Genomic DNA, 22,646 nt, shown 5'->3' with positions numbered 1-22,646 from the left:
TTTTCAAAGTTTATTAGTAGTAGTGGCAAATGATTTTAAAAAAATCTTATACAGCAACAGCCAAAAAAAAAAAAACCAAAAAAAAAACCCAACAATTTCCATTTCATCTATCCATCCCCTCTATCAGTTTATTTAGTTCTGCCTTGAGTTTATTCAAACTACCCACCACCACAACACTAGATGGAAATTTATACATCCAACCTGCAATCATCTATCGTAAATTTAAATTTACGCTCCTGGTGTCTGTTTAGTTTGAGTAAGAGGAAGGATTCCATCAGTGTTGAGTTACTCAATCTATTCAAGGCCTTAAGCACTTCAGTAAGATCCTCTCACAGGTGCCTTACCTTTGGACACTGATATTTGCAAAATCAAAGCTTTTCCTGGTAAGAGCACCCTTTTGCTTCCCTCAACAATGTTGTTTCTCTTCTCTGCACCTGTTTCAACAAATCCACATCCTCCCTAAAATGAGACTTCCAGACCTCTATGCAGTATTCAAGATGTGGCTAGGGATAATTTCCTCCCTATCCCTGCTGGCAAAATTCCTGTATATCATTGACAAAATTCCATGAGCTCTCCTGGAAGCCTCTCTGCACAGCTCAGAGAACTTCATTATCTGACTGTACAATTACTCCCAAGTCTTTTTCATTCTCCACTACACTGAGTATTGTACCACACACCTAGCACATTAATCTGGAATTGGTGCTCTCCATATGAAAGTACCTTACATTTGTCAATATTAAACTTCAGTTGGCACTTTTTGATCCATCTGCCTAATTTGTCTAGATCTTGTTACATTTGCATACCCTGATGATTAACACTAATAATTTATAATAATAATAATAATAAATTAATACTGTGATTAACAACCCTGCCAATCTTTGTATCATCTGCAAACTTAGACATTAAGCCTGATATATTTACATTAAAATGTCCATAGTGTGACAAAGTCAGAAAAACAAAATAGTTTTTTTTTTTTTTTTTTTTTTTTTTTTTTATGTGAACCCCAAACATGAGAGGTATTAGAACCTATAGTACTTAGTACCGTGCTTGGGTTGGAGGTTGAGAAGACGAAAGAAGATATTTGTTGACATTGGACTTGAACTTCTGTAGCTTGTAATTTTCAGGAAATACGTATGAAGGAAAGTTGTTCCAGAAAACGGCAGTTGAATGAATAAATGAGGAAGATGAAAAGTTGGTTCTGTGGGTTTGAAGTTGGACAGTAAATGGATGTTGGCTGGTGGCGGCACGTGTTCGGACTGTTTTGAAAGAGAGAGCGGGAATTAAAGAAGCCAATTCAGAAGAACAGTGCCCATGGAAGTATCTGTAAAAGAGGCAAGCAGCAGAAACAGTGCATCTATGAGAAAGCGAGTGGAGAGACTCTGTTAGAGATGAGTCATTAATTAACCTAACTGCCCTCTTCTGAATGGAATCAAGAAGCCTGAGAGAGGTTTTGGGGGCACCACCCCAAATGTGGGAACAATATTCCATGGCAGGGCGGATTTGCGATTTATACAGAGTGAGCAGCTGTTTGGAAGAAAAGTAACGCCGAGAGTGAAAGAGAAAACCAAGTTTTTTAGATGCAGAGGAAGCAATATTTGTAATGTGCTTGTGCCAAGAGAGATTAGAAGTCAGGGTAATCCCCAAAAGAGATATATCCTTTTGCCTAGAAATTGGAGTGTCACTAAAGATAAGCATAGGAGCAGAAGAATCCTTTTTGCGAGATATAAGACAAGACTTTGAGTTTTAGAAGGGTTGAAATCAACTAAGTTGTCTTTGCCCCACTGGAGAATTACCTGAAGATCGGCATTTAAGGACAAAGCCATTCTGGTGTGACATTCTGGACTTTGTCACACCAAATTTAACCATTTATTACCTTATGTGCTCTCCTGGGTAGCACAGTTGGTATAATCACCATCCTACCCATACCAAATGGGAAAGATCTGAGTTTGAATCCTGTCAGTAACATGAGGAATTTTTATGAGTCTTTTTTTTTAGAATGTGGCTGAGTTATTCAGTCTCAGGCAAGGGTAACATGGTTTTTTTCTTCCAGAAACTGATTTTTTTTTTTTTTTTTTTTTTCCCAGCAAACAGCAAATCAACTACAGAACACATGTCATTTACAGACATATTATATGTATGGTGCAGTATGACCTAAGTTGCTGATGCATTTAAAACCATGCAACAACAACCTTATATTAACCACTACATTTTGTTAATCACCTTTTTGAAGTTCCCATAAATGGGTAGATGCACTGATTGAAAATATATTTTTTTTTTTTTTGTATCTCTTATGTGCACTGCATATTTCAATGCCTGGTTTTTTGTTTTGATTTTTGCCCATAAAAAATTTCCATGGAGTGCTGTACTTTTTCAATCTCTTTTTAGAATTGTAATATTTTCCCTATAATCATAATTTAACTACTTTACATTAGATAGCCTTCATCAAATAATATTGAAAAATGCCTTACTCTTGCACAGATGCATAGGCAAATATTTCTTTGACTAGCATTTGGATGTTTGCTTTTGTCATTTTATTATTGCCAAGTGTAATGAAAAATGTGTTTTACCTTTTCTTTTGAAAGCAGCTTTCACAGTTGTTTTGGTTTCACATTGATTTTCATGATGCAAGCTGGCAGATAATGGAAATTCAAAACTGAGTTTCTTTTGGTGAATCAGCCGGTATTTACAATTTATTGGATGTTACTAGTTCAGAGGATGATGATAAAGAGGGTTTTAGCACAACTGAATAATTTTATATTGTAAATTTTGTTTTGATCAAACTCCAAATAAGAATTCCAAAAAGATAGATAGATTGTATTTTGAATGTTTTGACTATTTTTTTTTTTTCAAGATGATGGATTGAAATAGTGTCTCTATCAAGGTGCACTCTTATCCCTACCCAAAAAAAAACAGTATTGAAAATTGATTTAGAGTGGACTCTAAACACAGTTCTGAATAGGTAACACTTAAAATGGTGGATAAAAATCAATCAACCCACTCTTCCCAATTGGGTTACCTTAAGCATACCCAGTTGAGCGGGTGTGGCCGTGTGTGTGATAAATTTGGTTTTTATAAGACTGTAAAGAAACGTTATTAGGATGGGGACGCGCGCGCGCGCGCACACACACACACACACACACACACACACACACTCTCTCTCTCTCTCTCTCTCTCTCTCTCTCTCTCTCTCTCTCTCTCTCTCTCTCTCTCTCTCTCTCTCTCTCTCTCTCTCTCTCTCTCTCTCTCTCTCTCTCTGACATTCTCATAAGGTAGCAGTTTTCTTAGCTGAGAGTAGATTAACTTTCATTCAAGTGAATGAAAGCTAATCATTAATATTAAAGTTAAAATAATTGAAATATTTTTTTAATTTTTGAGCATACAGATAGTTATTTACTGTATTAAGTATACAAAACCATTAGTTATGTGGCAAGGATTTTTTTGTTGTTTCAATTTGATATTTTTATTAATATTGGTTTTGCAGACACAGAAGATATGAAGACATCTGGGTGTGCATCTTTGTCAGATTCAGATATCCTAGAAACTTTGTCTCCAGATATAAGGTAAGTATTCTTATATATAGTTAAATATAAAAATATATCTTAAGTAGGATATATAAATAGTTTCTTTGGAAATGAAGAGCTGCCAGTTAATATAGCATTGGACAGCTGTAAGTTTCACTTGGGTAGTTCTTTGTTATTGTATTTCAGCTGTATAGGGCATGAATAGTTTACATTAGACCTGCTGATGGAGTATTGTACAGAATTGTATCATAAACAAGGGCCAAAATAATCTCCTCTGTGATTATCATAGTTTTGCTTAAACAAGTTTTTGCTAATGGTATCATTAAAATATCTTTCAAACATTGTTATTCAATTAGAAAAAATAATCTTTCAGTGAGAAATGTTGTTTGCAATCATGCTATAATATTTTAAATAGCAGATGTGAAAATTATAATACTCTTCTGTTTTGAAAATATTCAGATTTTGAAAAGCTACTTGTGAGAGTTTTTACTGTGTTCACTGCAGATAACACCAGTTACTACATTCAAAAACTAAGCTTTTTCTTACTGTAACATACAATAATTAGAATACCAGTAGCATGGAATTAACTGTTCGTGTCCTGAAGACTAGTTCTCTGTGGCATTGTGTTGTGGTTTGGATGCTTGCTCATTTGGGGGAAGGTGGGGGTATGGATTTGAAACTTGGTGGCTGAAGAAATTCTTAAACTCGTTGAGCTAGGCCGATCTCAGGTGGAAGAAGCAGGGTACATCTCATAATTTTTTCCAGGTTTATCAGCTTGTCGACCCACACTTGAACAGATAATGCACAGTAAAAGAATGATGCACTATGATCTGGTATTTACATATTCACAAGAACATGATGACCGTTACATATTTCATCAGAATGAGTGTTTATACTGAAAAAGTAAACATTCATTTAAAAAAGACTTGTGGTCCCTGGCTTCTTGCTGTGATGGACCATTATGCATCTTTTGGTTGTTGTTTATAGACTATGGTTCATTCATTAAAGGTTATTTACTTGTTTTCAAAATTTGAAAAGGATAATATTTCTATGCTATTTGTGCGTAATTGTTTGTTCATTATATTTATGTATGATTATGAAGTAAATTTAGTTTTAGGAATGTAGTGACCTATGTTGTCTACACTGATTGTTGATTTATCCCTATATTTTTCTTTCATCCACACCATTAGGCATACTGCATTATACATTACATTGACAGATATAAACATAAGTTAGCTGTTTTTCATTTTTTGAGGTGGTCTCACTTAGCCCACCCCTTCTGAGATGTCCGCCATCTGACTTTGCTGTTTCTGTTCTGTTCCTTTCTGTTCTCTTGTTAATAACTCAGTGCTTTCCAGGTAATTTTTTGCTCCAGTTTTACTGTTAAAAATTTTAAAATTCTCTATTCAATAGAGATTTTGTACCTTGCAGTATCTTATATATCATGCAACTCCCAATTAGTTAATTTGGCAGCATCTTTCATTTGATATTATTTCATTGTAATCCCTTCTGGTAGGAGCTGCCAAAAGGGATTGCAATGAAAAAGTGTGGAATGGCTGCTATGCTTCATGATATAGACATCACAAAAAGAAAAAAAAAAGTAAAAAAAAGTTACCTTCGATTATAATTTTTTTACAATTTTTTAAATGCTGCAAGATTTTTTGTTATTAACCAGTAATAGTTCTTTTATTTAATCACTTAAGTTAGTCAATAATTAAATTTTCCATACTAATTTGATTATTCAGATATACTAAGAATTATATAATTATCTTCACTATTATTAAAATTAAGGCTTTTTTAAATGGGGAATTATTTTCCATTAGGGAAAAATTAATTCGCTTACAACATGAAAATAAAATGCTCAAGCTGAAGGAAGAAAATCATGGTCATGAACAGCTCTCCTTGCTCCAGAGTATGCTGGATGATGCAAGAGCTCATGTCAATGAGCTTGAAACAGAAAACAGGTAAAACTATTTATCTAAACTTTCATGATAGTCTGATAGTGTCATTTTTTTTTTTTTTTTTTTTACTACTCTAGACTTGCTGACAAAGGTGTACAGAAAAAGCTTTTTTTTTATGACACTTCTCATTTAAACAAATGAATGAATATTTTTAAAAACATTTTACAGTTAATAATTGCAAAATTATTAATTGCAATGGATTAAAAAAATTGCTCTTAATTACACCAAATATGGGAAGGAATATTTAATCTAGAGATGGTACTTTGGCGGGGGGGGGGGGAAGGATGGTCTGCTGCTGTAGCCAAGATACAATGTCTGATAGGTTAGTATAACTTTGTCACCATTCATCATTGTCCTTGATTGTGCTGAAATGTTATTTGGGTTACTTTTCTATTCCTCTACAGTTCTCAGAACAAGAAGCCCTTGGTGTCCTCAAGTCAAGCATTTGTTTCTGGCTATTATTATTATTAGCCATATAATAGCAAGGAAGCCTGAGGTTTATGCTGCACCAGCCAAAAAATTTCCAAGTTAACCATAGAGAGAGAGAGAGAGAGAGAGAGAGAGAGAGAGAGAGAGGAGAGGAAAAATGTATCATAAATTAAACATTCTTTTAAGTAAATACATCTCGTTCACCATTGATTGATTGTTTTTATTTACAAGTAGGGTTTCTCATCTTTCCTAACATAGGGTGAATGTATAGTCTACTATCAGTTGTTTCTTATGTACAGTGGCAGACAAAAAACTGCATTACTTGTGAATTTTGCAAATAATGTGTTTTGCACTGCATTGTGGGTTGCAGAAATGTTTCAGATGCATTTGTTAGGTGGGATATATATCTCTGTAAATAAAATCCAATAAAAAGACTCCACCTGATATACCTAATTGCCATAAATATCTTCCCAAAGGGTAAAATGCGTAATTAATGGAAATATGAGAAATCATGCAAATGGTAATCATGACAACCAATTTTATTGCATTTACGTGTACAAAACTGAAATGACTAGTTAACATAATAGTAGTATTACATACTGTAAATCAGCTAACTAAGTCCTCAGTATTTTGTTTTCCTCCTCGAGCTGTGATTACAGCCTTGCAGCGATCTGGCATAGAGTTAATAAACTTCTGGATATTCGGTTGCCCAATTTCGTGGTACTACATCCTTACAGTGCTCTCCTGAAGCTGAATCTTACTTGCGGCTTCTTCTGAGAAATGTTAGATGACATTATGTACCAGCAATTTTCAATAGGATTCAAATCTGTACTATTGCCAGTCCAGTTCAACACTATAATGCCAGCATTTCTGAGGTAATGCTGGCATTATAGTTGGCAAACTCATCATTAAATCTAAATAGCATAAAACTTACCAAAACTTGCTGAGTGGCAAGGTGCTGAGTCCTGTTGAAAAATGCAGTTGGACGTCTGTGTGGTGATCCCTAATAACGGGTTTCAAGCACTCCCCCAAGATAGCAGTGCAGGTTTCTGCATTTACCATTCCATTAATAAACTTAATTCACCCCACCCCTTTGCTTGTTATGCATCTCCAGACCATCTGATTGGCAGGGAACTTTACAGTCGGTGTTATGCAGTCAGGATGGTATGCCTCTGATTTTCTTCTTCTGACATATTGCTTCCCATCCGAGCCGTGCACGTTGAATTTTGATTCATTAGAAAAGATGATGGTGTCCCATTGCTCTTTTGTCTATGAAACATGCATTTTAGTCCAAACAAGTAACTTCTTCCTCATTTGTTGGGCCAATAGGCATGCAGACCACATTCCAAAAGGCTTGGATAGTTCGTGCACTTGTTTCAACACCAGAGGCCATCTCAAAGTCCAGTTTTAGATCAGGAGCACTAGCATGGTGATTATGAAGGCATAGCCATTTCAAATATCGATCTTGGAAGGCGTAGTCACTCTCTTACAACCTGATTCAGATCTTCTCTTCACATCAGCAGTTTCATGCATTAATTTGAGCATCCGGGATACTGTTGACTGGCGGCAGCCTATTTTATCAGTGACAGCATGCATAGAAAGCCCTTCCTGGTACAGAAGGGCTCTCTATGCAACAACTACGCTTTTTTTTTCTTGGTGTCAATTGAACGTATGGAGCCATGCTTACATCTCCGCAAAACAGGGTACTAATGAGTGTGTATCCCTTCCAATGCTGTATTTATAGAAATGGCTGATGCAATACCTTGCAATTACTGTCCGATGCAACAAAGTGTTATCTGATGCAATACCTTTGCTTTGAAACAAACAAAATGACTGTAATCAAACAATATCTGATACATTTCACTACAAATGATACTTTTTTTTAAGGTGATGCAGTTTTTTCGTCCACCACTGTTTGTCTTACAAAAATTATATTGTAGACTATTTTCCGGAATAGATGGTAAAAAAATATTCCTGGATAATCGATTTCCCAGTCAAGCCAAAAATACAGTAAGTCCCCGACATACATAAGAGAACATTCCAGGACTTCTTACATAAGTCAAGTTTCAGCAACTTGGGAATGACTAATAAAATATTGCTACTATATCTCCGATCTGCCAAAATTACAAAAAGTACATAATATCCTCAGAAGAATGAAGAAAAATAGTTATATATTTTTAATTAGTTCAATTAAAAACTTTATCTGGGGACAGTGGTGAAGTAGCTGGAGTGGCACATAAGAAAAGAAAATATAAAAGGAAGAAAAAACACATGTTATTGAACTGTAAAAACTGATATATATTTTGTAGCCTTGGTTATTATTATAATTGACCTTCGTTGGTGCTGACCGCTTCTCGTATTCTGTCTTTCTCTTTTATTGTGTTCACCACTGACAAATCTGAATTCCGTACTGATACTTATTAATGTTTGCCCATTTTCATACATCCTTATTATTTTAATTTTCTGATTCAACTCGATTACTTTCCTTTTCTTGATAGATTTACTAGTACCGCTGTCACTTATTCTCTTAGTCGGTACTGTGATAACGGTCAAAATGAAATTTCCTGTAAAGAACTTCGCAGGGTTAAGGTGAAAACTCACTGTTATCACTCCATGCGAGCCCACATTTTACTAAAGCATATTTCTGGAGGTCACTGCCATAAAACAATTTGCACTTTCTGGTTTATTGGGCTTTTCTGTTAGTGCAATTAATTATAAACGGGTAGTAAACTATCTTATTGCATTTGCCATAATACCGATAGCTAGAATTCTGTGGGTTTTTTACGTTTTTATAGTGAAATGTGTGTCTCCTTTACTGAAATAAATAACGTAACCTAAGTCCGACGCTACAGTAAGTCGGGGACTTGCTGTATTGAAAAATGTTCAGCAACCTATGTAAAAAGTATGGCGATAGATAAAAAATGAAAAAAACTTACCCTGCACCACTCATGTCCAATATGATGCTTCTGTTTATTTTTTACGACGTTGATTTTAAATCTAATAGCTTTCCTTTATTTTTTACAATGTTTTGCAATTAAATTTTTTTTACAATGAATACAACCATTAATCTATTTATGTCATTTGCTTGAACCACAGCCAACTCATATACATGTACTACTGTGCTAACCATTTGCTACTTTAGGCTAATGTCACTTCTCTATTTAATTTACTTTGTAGCAGCTTGTGTATTATGCATATGTGCCTGTTAACATGAGAATGATATATTGCAGCTTCAACATGTTGGATATTTCAAATTCCAAGCTTGTTTTAGGTGCACTGGGGCATTCAAGTCGGAAATAATTTTCATTTATGATCATTATTTCATGCTGTTTTGCATGTAAGTGTTATTTTTTCTGTTAATGGATTTAATAAATTTAAAAAGTGTGAGTGAGAATGATAAAACTTCACGTATGAAGTATTCCAATAGATTGAATGTGCAGTGCTAGTAGGACCAGTGGTCATGGAGAATCATATACACAGACTATGGGCACCTCCGTAGCTAGGTGGGCAGGAGCAGCAGTGTGTAGCACATGCTTCTTGATTAGACCGGAGTTCGAGCCCATGACCACCAAATACGGAGGATGCGGAAAGGTCAGGGAATGACCACCGCATATCCCCGGAGCAATATGGCTTTAGTTGCTAATGCTCCTAAAAACTAAATAACAACAACACAGACTAGGTTTTTAATTGGTAACTAATTTGTGCTTATTGTGTTTCAGTATATTCCTTGTTAGCTTGGGCAGGCAAATCTTTCTTTACATTGCAATCTGCATTTGTGTTATATCATATATTGCTGCCGAGTAGCATGCAGATTTATGTTGCTGTCATACCACTAAATAATAATTGTTTGGTTTTGGCTTCACTTGCATTTTTTTTTTTTTCCTCAAAGTATAATTTACAAACCTGTTCACACAGATTACCTTTTTTTGAACATTTAACTGCTAGTTCTTCTACATAATTTTTATTATAAGTTTAAGATGATATTGTCAAAATCTGGCTAGATTTGTATATGCCCTCATCTGGATCTTATGTATTTTTATTGTATCTAATTGTAATAGTAAAATAATTAAAATTTCATGATATAGCATTATATTCAAGTTTTCTGTTATAATTATTTTATAATAGGTTAGGAAATCACAGAATTTTAGAATTAGAAAGCCACGTCAGGGATATGCAAGATAACCAGTCATCAGTCAGTAGTCAGGAAACAGAACTCAAACAAAAATTAAATACAGCAACAAACAAATTAAAAGAAGTTGATTCAGATCTTAAGAAGAAGAAGGTGTTAATTGAAACATTAGAAAGTCAAGTGGAAGTCTCAGGTAAGTTTTATGGAAATTTGATTGATTTTATTAATTAAAAAGACCAGCTATATACATTTTACAACTTAAACTTATATGCAGCCAACTGAACATGAACACAATGAATAAATGAACAGCTTCCCACAGACTGCTGTCCTGTAGCTTCGTCAAAAAATATCATCTGTTTTCTATATATAAGAATGTGGAATAAGGTGCTAATTAAAATTTTTTAGAATACCTGCATTTACAGTAACTTTTAAATCCGCAAGGAAATTTTATGATGTTTTTAAACTCTTTTAGGTACTGCAGTACCTTTTTAGAACCAAGATCTGACCCACTACTTGGATAAAATTAATGTGGTGTTACTTACTGTCATGTCAACAGGGTTGTGATTTTATTTACCTGATTTTACTCAGGTTCTGCATAATAGAATTAAACAGCATGCACAGTTTATTGTTGGAAATAGAGAAGATGCATCTCTGTTGGCACATCGTGCCCTTTCCAATACCAATGTTGTGACAAATGTACACAGTTTTCTTTTTTTAATTGCTTCTTTCCAAGACGGTTTTCATGGAAGCTCAATTATAATCTCTTAAATCTGCAAAGGCCCATTATTATTTCAGTGCTTAATCTCAAAATTGTAAAGGAAAATACTGACACTTTCTGACATTGGAATGCTGAGTAAACTGAAACCAGCGTTAACTATTTATTTCTATGTATTGCCACATTTACCAGTTCTCTGATACAGTAATGGTTAACAGAAAAGCTGCTACCATTGAGGTAGCAGCTTTTCTTTCTAATGTTTCTTTTCAATTGATTTTAAGTTCAGACACATTGCATTTTGATGTAAATTATCTAACAATACTGCAACTTCATTGAATCAATCATTCACTTCAGATCTTCAAATAGGCCTCTGGAGTTGGGAATATTCATATTCATAAACTGCACAATCATACACCAACCATTATTAAAAATATAAATATTAAAATAATGATGTAAATAAATAGAATGATATAATTCCACTGGATAAAACTGATAAAAAGGTAACTGTCTGTACAATAAAATATGAAATTTTAAACTGCAAAGAATTATTTACAATAAAACACAGGATAATAAAACCGATAAAAGCACTAAAACACCGTAGCTTTCAGAGGCATCTGCCTCCTTTTTCAACAGTGAGGTTTATCGTATGGCACATCCTTAAATATCAGCAGGCTCATGGTTCTCAGCATGTGTTTCTACAGGAGCACGGGCAGTATTCTCCCCATGTGAACTGGAAATGGCTTGGGAGCATGCCAGGTGGAACCACTCATCCCGTCCAAGGACCACCACCTCAAAGAGGGGATGAATGCGGATTCCCCTGTCTCTATTAATGGTATTGCTCTCAGAGGAACAAATCCGCAAGCTCTCGAGCCATTTGCGGTCTCAAAATCTATGTACCCGGTCGACGATAACAGCTTTGTCTGGGGAGATTTGATGGTTCTCCTCCCAAAAATGTTCTGCCACAGCAGACTTTTCATAATCCGCGGTCTTTATTGCATTCATATGCTCCCCCAGACGATCTATAAACCGGTGTTTCGTTTCACCAACATAACATTCCCCACAATCCGGGCACCTGGTCTCATACACGACCCCACTTGTAGATTCCCTTGGTATAGGGTCCTTGACCTGTGTGCAACCTCCACCCTGGAAGCTGCACACAGCATGTCTGGCAATTGTGCAATACCCGAGCTATACGCTCAGTTAGGCCCAGATAATAAGGAATATATGCGGTGACAACTGGTGTAAACTGTTCTCTTCATCCATGCTCCGCGTTTTGGATATATTTATCTATGATCTTCTGGGAGTAACCACATTTTCTGAGATCCGCTGTGACATGTTAATTTCTTCTTTTCTATTTTCGGAGGTGCTGCAATGGGACCCAGCCCTATCCAACAATGCCCTAATAACACTATTCTTATGATAGTTGGTTTGTGCCATATTGTAATGTGTATACTGGCTCCGGCACATGGGTTTCCTATATACACTGGTTTTCACCCTAGGGCCTTCCCTAAGTACCAACACATCAAGGAAAGGGAGGGTACCCTCTACTTCCACCTCCGAGGTAAACTGAATAAATGGGGAGAAGCTATTAAGGAAACCAAGCACCTCATCCTCTCTTCCCCTCCGAATAATTGTAAATGTATCGTCGACGTATTGTTTCCATGCACGCATGGGAAGAACCTACCCATCAAAAATCCTGGCTTTGAGCTCCTCCATAGCTAAATTTGCTATGATAGCACTAATAGGGGAACCCATTGCTGCGCCATGAACCTGCTTGTACATTGTGTTTTGAAACACCATGGTGGTGCTTGAGACATAGCTCCACCCCACTACAAATGTCCTCCCTGCTTAACAGAGTCCTATTGCTTAGGGTGTCATCCTTCTCCAATGCCATTGTGTGCACATTGCAACCCATGGTTAGTAGGAATGCACATGAACAAGGATATCACATCGAATGATACCATGGCCTCGCACGAAGTCTCCACCATCCCTGATGGTAAAATCAGAACATCCAACAATAGGAGAAATCAGTCTGGCTAGGAACCTGGACAAAGCATGTGTAGGACTGCCTATAAATGACACAATCGGCCTAAGCAGAACCCCTGCCTTATGAATCTTTGGAAGGCTGTAGAACCTGGGTAATTGGCATCCTGTTGCATGCAATGTCCAATAAACATCTTTGGAAATCTTTTCAGCCTTCAACCAAACTTGTAGAGTCTTGTTTACCTGCTGTTCCAAACCCACCAATGGATTCCTATGAGTAACCCCATATGTTGCTCTATCATTCAAAAGTTCCAAGGCTTTACTACAATATTCTTCTTTGTCGAGGATCACCGTTGACCTACCTTTATCTGCGGGCAAGACCACGATACTACCATCTTGTCTTAGCTCCTTAAGCGCTTTCCTCTGACTAATGCTGAGGTTGGAGGGAGATGCCCGAGCCTGACTCAAAATGGCTGAGGTTCTTGTACAGTTCCAGGTATATTACAAGAATGCCTTTGTGCAGGTTTGTCATCTTTAAAATTTTTAACTGTTAAAAATGTCAAACTTGTACAGGCATATTTAATTCTTGGCAAAATAATAGGTGTGGCAGTAAAGTTTGTGGACTGGTGCAATAAAAAGAACACAAAGTGAAAGAGCTCAAAAATGGTTTTATTTTTATTCAAAATAATTGTTACCTGATTGAATGCAATTATTTTCACCATTTTAAAAGTTTCTAAAAAGAGTCAGCAAAGGCATCCAAATAAATGGTGTTTAAGTTCAGTGGTTGCATTTTTATTTATGTCCTCAACATCCTGAAATCCCTTTCCTTTGAGAGCAGTTTGCACCTTGGGAAAGAGAGTCTGCTGGTGCTAAATTGGGAGGGTAGGGTAGGGTTGATGGTTAATCTGTACAATGTATGTCATAAATGCCTTCATAACAAGAATCGGTGGGGCCATTGTCCTGCAACAAGAACCAGTTACCTTTCTCTCGAAATTGCACTCTCACATGGGAAATGTGCTTCAATAGTCTTTGACATACCTTTACCTGGAATGCAAAGGTATGTTTCTCACAGTATATGACTGTGAGAAAACTGGGTTTATTACTGATTGCATCGATCTTATGACATGGAGGCATTTTGCCGGTATTGATTACTCTAAATGAAAAGCACTGCCTTCAGTGGAGAAGTGTTTTTTTTTTTTTTTTTTTTTTTTTTTGAGTAGTGTAAAACTATTTGGGCCACCGGTTAATCAGGGCAGCCGTTTATTTGGGAAAAATCTTAAAGAACAGAACCTAATCAAGAAAATAGGCAGGGTTTTCTTCACTTAATTGGGACAACGTGCTGTTTAATCAGGGCAGGAGACCGCAGCACTAGAGATTACCATATGATAGTCTCTGACCATACCACTTGATCTGGTCAGATTTTTGGAGACCACAACCATAAAACAATAAAAACAATTAGCAGTTTCTGGTTTATTGGGCTTTTCCATTAGTGCAATCTATTATAAACGAGGAGTAAACCCGATCTTGTTGCATTGGTGATAATATTGACAGCTGGAATTCTGTGGGTTTTTACCTTATTATGGTGAAATGTGTCTCTCCTTCCATGAAATCTTCAATCGTATAAAAAAAACTTAAATAAATTTTCAGAATCTTCTCTTCATTCCTATTTTTTAAGCTTTGTAATTTGTTACTCCATTCTCACTTGCATGTATCGTGTTAGTTGCAATTTGTGCGTACCATGTTCTTTGTTATTGATTGCTTATCTTTTTTACTGTTTTAAATTTTAAACCCCTCCCCAAAATGGCAGTGAGCAGAAATATCAATTAGTTAGTATGTACATATTACAGTATGTGTTAATTAAGCTATGCACTTAAGCATAAATTTATTTTTATCTTGCTAACCTGTGGAAAATATTCTTCCGATTTTCATGTATCATTTAATTTTGTTAATTAGTAAGGTAATAAAGTGTAAATTTGTGCTTAATATATCTTTATTTTTATAGCCTGTAGATAATATTCCTCCTATTTTTACCTATTAGAATTGCTGTTAATAGAATTAAAATTCAGTTCATAAATGTAATCACAATGACTGGTACTCACTACATATCATATAGTTAAGGGTATTTTACTATCGTGAGTCCGTCGTAACATGATTTGATTGTACAGTGAATGAGGCATAAAGCTAGAGTCCACTGTATTTTTAACTATTTACATGAAACTTCGCATAATTGGGGCACCCCACTTAATCGGGCCAAAGTGCACTAGTTCCAGTGTGTCCCAAATAATCGGAATCCACTGTATTGTGATTGTGTCGGTGTAAAAATAGCATTTCAACATCAATGAGGTGTAAAGGAAATCTTCACAAAATGTGTGCAAAAATCAGTTCTTTGTGCTTAGTACATAAATAAAAATTGCTTCATTGCTCTGCAGGATTGTGTGATTTATTACTCTACTTGAAATGTAGTTAGCTATTCAACATATTTAATTACTTTTATATTTTCTGGTATTAATATGAGATAATTATACTTTCTTACAGTTCAGAAAGGACATCAGCTACAAGAGTTGCTAAATAAAAAAGATGAAGAAATGAAAGCTATGGAAGAACGGTACACAAAATATTTGGAAAAGGCTAAAAATGTAAATATTTGCATATTTAGAGTAAATAATTATTGTTATCTATGCAGAAGTTAAATTATATACTATTTAGCCTACAAGAAATATTGTACATTTTCCATTAATTAGTATTTAAGTAAACTGTTAGCATGGATACAGTAAAAGTCAATTTTCTAACAGAAAACAGCAGTGTACCAGTGGTTTTATATATACACACACACACACCCCAAAAAATTTTGTTCATCCCTCTCAGTTTTTCTTGTCTGATAACCTCTTCAGTACACCCCTTCAGATTGAAGTTGCTCTAAGCATGATCCATAAATGAGTTTTTACAAATTTTATCAGTAATTAGAAATGAAAATTATATTTTGGTGTATAGAGTTAAAAAGGTAGAATATTATTCTGTGAAAACTCTTGTCATCAGTTTTTGTTCTTTGTAATTAAGAAACCAAACTAAATCAATTTGTTGCTAAACGGATGGAGATATATATTTTTACTAAGTAAATGTCATTACTGTGTATCTTCAGTTTGTTATTATAATATGGCTGTTCCTTCCAGTGGTTTCTTGCTTGCTGGACAAGCAAGTACTAGCATTGTTATTGTCATTCCTTAATTTCTTCCTGTAGTCTCTTAATCTGTCCAGCTGTTAACAATTTGGAAGCAATTGGGTATGTAATCTTATAAAAGGTGATTCTGAATGATTTTGTAATGACTGAGAGGAAAGTGGAAGAGAAATAATTTTAAGTTACACATAAGAAAGGCATCTGAGGTTGATGGGATCTATCTAATTATATTGCAGGGAAACGGCAAAGGAAGAAAGAAATCCCTTAACCATACTTACGAGCGCATCCTTAGATTCAGGGGATGTCCCACGGACTGAAGAAGTGTGAATGCATCCCTAATTCATGACAGGGATAAAACTTCTGTTCCAGGGAAAATAATGTGGTCGCTGGTTAAAGAAGTAATGCAGGATTGTCTACGGCAGTTATGGTTTAGACATAGCATGGGTTTGTTAAGGGGAAATCTTGTCTGGATAATATGATGTGGTCACAAAGGAACTGGATGCAAAAAATAATTTAGATAGAATACTTGGATTTCAGGAAAGCTTTTGATACTGTTATACATAAAAGATTGCTGTACAAATTGGAGCAGTGCAGCATTAAGGGCAAGTTACTGCTATGGGTGGTTGAATGGGAGAAGACAGACAGTGGTAATCAATGGACACTGCTCTTAGGGGACCAATGTTATTAGTGGAGTCCCCCAGGGTTCAGTGTTGGGACCATTGTTGCTTTCTGTATTTTTAAATGATATTGATGAAGGTATATCAGGCTTAATGTCCAAGTTTGCAGATGATATAAAGGTTGGCAGGGTTGTTAATGACAGTAAGCTACTGCAACAGGACCTAGAAAAGTTAGGTAGATGGGCTGAGAAGTGCCAATTGAAGTTTAACATTGACAAATGCAAAGTACTGCATATGGGTAGCAATAACTCCAGAGTAATGTATCAATTGTGTGGTACTACACTTGGGGTAGTGGAGAATGAAAAAGACCCGGGGATAATCGTGCACACAGTATGCAAGAGTAGCTCATGGTGTCTTGTCAATGATATACAGGAATTTTTCTAGCAGGGATAAGAAGGTGATTATCCCCTTGTATAAGGCAATGGTAAGGCCACTCCTTGAATACTGTATATAGGTTTGGAGGCCTCATTTTAGGAAGGATGTAGAGCTGCTGGAACAAGTACAGAGAAGGATAACAAGTTTGGTGAGTGGAACAAAGGGTTTCTCTTACCAAGAAAAGCTTAAGTTCTGCAAATTGCAGAACTTAATGCTCAGGCCATGCCTTGAGTACTGCATACAGGTAGGCCTAGAATTGCTAGAATAAGTACAGAGAAGGGCAACAAGATTGGTGAAGGGGTTATCTTACCAAGAAAGGGAGACTAGGCACCTGGTGATCAGATTTGAGGTCTATAAGGCCTTGAATGATTTGAACAAGCTCAATGCTGATGGGATTCTTCCTCTTGCTCAGATTATAAACCTGAGGTATCATAAATTCAACTTGAGGAAATACAGTTGTAGAATAGATGTGTGGAAATTTGCCTTTAGCCAGCGGGTGGTGATTGGGGAGGTGTTTTTTTTTTTTTGGCTGATGCTGTATACGTTTGCTTTCTTGCATCATATGCATCTACTAATTCTAAAGTACAGAGAAGGGCAATGAAATTGGGGAGGTGATCAAAGGGGTGTTCTTACCGAGAAAGGCTACAATTCTGCAAATTGCAGTGTCTGGATACTCTGCACCTGTGAGGTTACCTGATTAAGGTGTTTAAGACTTTGATGCTTTGAGCTAGCTTAATGCTAATGGAATTCTTCCTTTTGATCAGATTACACACTTGAGGGGCAATAAATTCAATTTGAGGAAAGACAGTTGCAGAAGAGGTGTGGAAATTTGCCTTTAGTCAGTGAGTGCTTGATTGCTATACCTAACTTTCATCTGTATTTGTGAAAGTTGATAGTGTAAATAAATTCAAGGAAGCACTAGACAAACTTTTTGAGGGAATAGATAGGTGAAATGGGAATTATTTTTTATTTATTTTTTTTTAATCGGCTGATGCTGTGTAAGCTTGCTTTCTTGCATCATATGTTAATGCTAAAGCCCAAAATTTTGAATGATTGATACTTGGGTTCTTTAAATTTTGAATCACTTTGTATTATTCAGGCATTTTTGACTTGGTTTGGTAATTAGGATGAAGTTATCCATTTTTAAAAATACTTTGTTTTTTTAAAAATGGATGAAGTTACCCATTTTTAAAAATAAATATTACTGAGGTCATTGTAATACTACTGCAGTATAAAAAATTGAGTACATACATATAAACAGTTTTGGACACGAATAGATAAAGATCTATGACTAATTTTTTGAATGCTATGTGAGAAAATTTTCATTAGAAATATAACTGATGGTAATGATTTATGATCCATTGATATAAAGAGAATATGTAAATGATCCATTGTTATAAGAGGATATGACAAAATATTGGATATGATATTCATAAAGCAAGATATACTCAGCTTCTTGACATTATATAAAATCTTGATGGTTCAACCTCCCCCCCCCACGTAGACATAGCAAGAGTATACAATAGCTGATCTAAACACCTCCTAGAGCATTATCTATAATTTTGGTCTGGTGGCTTGTCTACTGGCTGGCCTGTGAAAACCTTCAAAATATAAAGAATATATCTCATTATGCCTGCCATAACCTCAAAAGGCATGACTAACGACAGAAGACATGGGGTTGTTACGGAACTTTATTGTGGAGACCAAAACATAGTTTTCTTACTTCAGTCCACCATTGAGCTAAGTGTATTGCACCAGGTGTTGAGTCATCCTACCACTTAGTATTGCCTAGTGTCACACAAGCTTTTCCATTCTTCTGTATGGTGCACCCCACTACCTCTTATATTGGTTTATGCCGTGGTCATTACCAGCATACTAAGTATAGTATTTTTAAACCTTACATATGGACAAGGGATATACCTCAGTTACTAACAGTCCCAACAGAATAACTGATCAAGCAGAGAATTTGGTTGTCATAGAATGACTGCACTTTGCTGAAATTCTATATTCTTAACTGGTGGGACCTAAATGTCAGCGTTGAGACTTAAATATTGGCTCCATTGATGTTTTAAACTTCCGGATGATAGTTTTAACATCACCACTGGAAGAACATTCAGAAAAAAAAACTTTAAGACTATAGCTGTAGTAAATATTATATTAATATTATACTTTGTAAACCACTTTAAACAGGCAACTCCAGTAAGCAAGCATTGATAATCATTCAGGTGTGTGCTTGTGTTATTTGATATAAAGAGTAAAATAATGTGGTTGGGATGAAATTAGGATATGTGAGTAATTGTAATGCAACTTTGGAATTATTTACCTTGGTTAACAGTTGGTCTTAGGATTTCTGAAATTGTGCACATTGATTTTTTTTTTTTTTTTTTTTTTATATGTAAACCCGAAACACAAGAGGTATTGGAACCTATAGTACTTAGTACCGTGGTTAGGTTGGAGGTTGAGAAGATGAAAGAAGATATTTGTTGACATTAGACTTGAACTTCTGTAGACTGTAATTTTCAGGAAATACGTACGAAGAAAGGTTGTTCCAGAAAACGGCAGTTGAATGAATAAAGAGGAAGATGAAAAGTTGGTTCTGTGAGTTTGAAGTTGGACAATAAATGGATGCTGGCTGGTGGCGGCACGTATTCAGACTGTTTTGAAAGAGAGAGCGGGAATTATAGAAGCCAATTCAGAAGAAGAGCGGTCATGGAAATATCTGTAGAAGAGGCATGCAGCAGAAACAATACGTCTATGAGACAGCGAGTGGAGAGACTGTTAGAGATGAATCATTAATTAACCTAACTGCCCTCTTCTGAACGGAATCAAGAAGCCTGAGAGGTTTTGGGGGCACCACCCCCAGATGTGAGAACAATATTCCATGGTAGGGCAGATTTGCGATTTGTACAGAGTGAACAGCTGTTTGGAAGAAAAGTAACGCTGAGAGCGAAAGAGAAAACCAAGTGTTTTAGATACAGAGGAAGCAATATTTGTAATGTGCTTGTGCTAAGAGAGATTAGAAGTCAGGGTAATCCCCAAAAGAGATATATCATTTTGCCTAGAAATCGGAGTGTCACCAAAGATAAGCATAGGAGCAGAAGAATCCTTTTTTGTGAGATATACTACAAGACTGAGTTTTAGAAGGATTGAAATCAACTAAGTTGTTTGCCCCACTGGAGAATTACCTGGAGATCTGTATTTAAGGAATTGGTAGCAGATTTTCGAGAAGTAGAAGCTGATTGAGCTTGGCAAGGTTTCTCAAAATGGAAAATGGAATGCAGTGTGCTATTATCGGCAAAACTATGGATAGGATTTCCAGTCAATGGAAGAAGGTCATTAATATACAAGAGGAAAAGAGTGGGGGAAAGAATTGAACCTTGGGGGATACCGGCATTAGTGGAGAAGTTAGAAGACAGAGAGCCATCTACCATCACCCTCAGTGAGCGATCAGAGAGAAAACTGGATAACCAATTACAAAAAACAGTTGGCAAACCATAAGATGGAAGCTTGTTTAGAAGACCTTTATGCCAAACACAATCGAAAGCCTTTGAGATATCAAGAGCAACTACTTGTGTTTCACCGAACCTTTCCATTGAATTAGTCCATAAATGGGTAACATAAGCCAGAATATCACCAATGGATCGACACTGATGGAATCCATACTGGCGATCGTTGATCAGACAGAAGGTTTCTAGGTAGTTTAAGAGTTGGTGGTTAATTGATTTCTCCATTACTTTAGAAAGAGTAGAAGAAATTGAAATAGGACGATAATTGGATGGGAGGGATTTGTTACCCTTTTTAGGAACTGGCTGGATATGAGCAAATTTCCAAGCAGAAGGAAAAACACTTTTGGAATAAGAAAGTGAAAAAAGGTGGCAAAGAATAGGAGTAAATTCAAGAGCACAGGTTTTGAGAACAATTGGAGAAATACCATCCGGACCTGGAGCTTTCTTAGCATCAAGATTTTTTAAAGTGGAGTGTGGGATAAAGGATTCCATTCCTGCAAGAATAATTTCACTGACACGATCTGAGCAAACGTTGACATCAGAAGTTTTGAAACAGTAATCCGACCAAGGAAAAGAACAAAAGAAATCTCTCAGGTCATCCATTTTGCATTCTTGTAATGGCAAACAATACGAGGTTGGGGAAAAGCCATGAGAGAGAAGAGACAATCACCAAGTTGTGATCTGAGGTGCCTAAAGGGCCTCTCACTTCGCCCGTGTACTTAGAAGAGTTGTTTGTGAGAAAAAGATCCAGCGGGTTGGCTGTATATTTGCGATTGTCCGGTATTCTTGTAGGTAAATGAACAATCTGTGCAAGGTCATTAGTAAGTGCAAAAGCCTCGGCATCTCGACCAGCTGGGTCGGTGTGACTAGAAAACGGAAGCCAGCTGGAGTTGTGAACATTAAAATCACCAAGGAAAATTACCTCACTGGTAGGAAAGATGGACTGGAGAAAGTCAAGTTGCAAAGAGAGGAAGTCGAAGAGCTCCAAGTGATTAGTGGAATTGGTAGAATGGTAGAGACAACAGATGAATTTGACACAATGAGGTAGAGAGATTTTAAGCCAGAGAAGATTGAAAAGAGGAGATTCCAAATTACCAAGTCTCTGACAGGGAATATTGGAATGGACATATGTACAAGTACCACCTTTGAGGCGAAAGGAATCATAGAGTGAATAATTTGGGCAACTGAGATGAGCAGTAGTTGAATCAACTGATAACTGAGATTCTGTCAGAAAAAGTACATGGGGTTTGGCAGACTGCAAGTGGAAATGGACATCGTTGAGATTAGAATTGAGACCACATATACTTGTGAAATGAATTAGGAAGTGTTTGGGAGTTTTAGATCTTTTCGCAGATAATCTTACTCTATTAGTTTGACAATTCATGCTGTATTCAATGGTAAGAAAAAGTAGGTGGGACATGTTGTATGAAGTAATGAAATTTTTGGATATGGTGTTCACATGGTAAGAATATACCCAGATCCTTGACATAACATGGCCTCGACAATGCCCCCCCCCCCCCGCATACTCACTACTCGGACTCCCTCCAGTCACTATCTGGCAGATTAGAGGTAGCAAGATTATACACTAGCTGATCCGGAAGCCTCCTAGAGAGTTATCAATAGGTTTGGTCTGGTGTACTAATTAACGGCCAGCCTGCGAATACTGTTTTAGAGCTGTACCCTCGAAATGTAAGGAAGATTGGATCTTGCCACGATGTTCATCATAATCTCAAAAGTCATCAATCATACTGCATGATGGAAGAGATGGGGAAGGATTGAACAGAACTTAGCTCTGGAGACTAAACATGGGTTCCACCACTTCAAGCCTCTAATAAGCAAAGTGGTGGTATTGCACCGGTTGATGTGAGTCATCTACGACCTAGTACTGCCTGGTAACACAGAGGGGCAGCATTCCTCCATGTGGTTTGGGTGCCACACCTTGACCCCTGCTTACGTTGGTTCACACCTGGGTGGTCGCCCACCATGTGTTTGTGCATGGAGGTTATGCCCAGGATTACAACAGTCCCACCATTGTGAAGGTGCAAGCAGAGGATTTGGCTGCCACAGACTGTCCAGACTTCGCCGAAATTGGGTCCACTTGACTTGAGTGTCACCCGAATATCAGTTCCATCAGCGTTTTAGACTCCCAGGTAGCAAGGACAGCTTGTCTGGCAT

At 36.5% G+C, this 22,646-nt stretch overlaps 1 protein-coding gene across 7 annotated transcripts in view; it reads left to right on the top strand.

The window, feature by feature from the left end:
* The window catches only part of LOC150086086 (protein Hook homolog 3-like), a 211,839-nt gene that overhangs the window by 101,559 nt on the left and 87,634 nt on the right, over positions 1–22,646 (top strand). For all 7 annotated transcript variants that reach the window (XR_016546954.1, XR_016546955.1, XR_016546953.1 and 4 more), the window contains 4 exons: positions 3,482–3,560; positions 5,345–5,485; positions 10,037–10,233; positions 15,274–15,374. Coding sequence is in view for 4 of the 7 variants with exons in the window: in XM_090373695.1 (XP_090229821.1) it covers positions 3,482–3,560; positions 5,345–5,485; positions 10,037–10,233; positions 15,274–15,374 (518 nt within the window). In the remaining 3 variants the exon portion in view is untranslated. The remainder of the gene's footprint in view (positions 1–3,481; positions 3,561–5,344; positions 5,486–10,036; positions 10,234–15,273; positions 15,375–22,646) is intronic.

The sequence above is a fragment of the Mastigoproctus giganteus genome, chromosome 5 (genome assembly GCF_048544385.1).
Source record: "Mastigoproctus giganteus isolate SK-2022 chromosome 5, ASM4854438v1, whole genome shotgun sequence".
Classification (NCBI taxonomy): Eukaryota; Metazoa; Arthropoda; class Arachnida; order Uropygi; family Thelyphonidae; genus Mastigoproctus; species Mastigoproctus giganteus.
The sequence above is the reverse complement of the archived record's forward strand: the minus strand, read 5'-3'. Positions and strand labels throughout refer to the sequence as shown.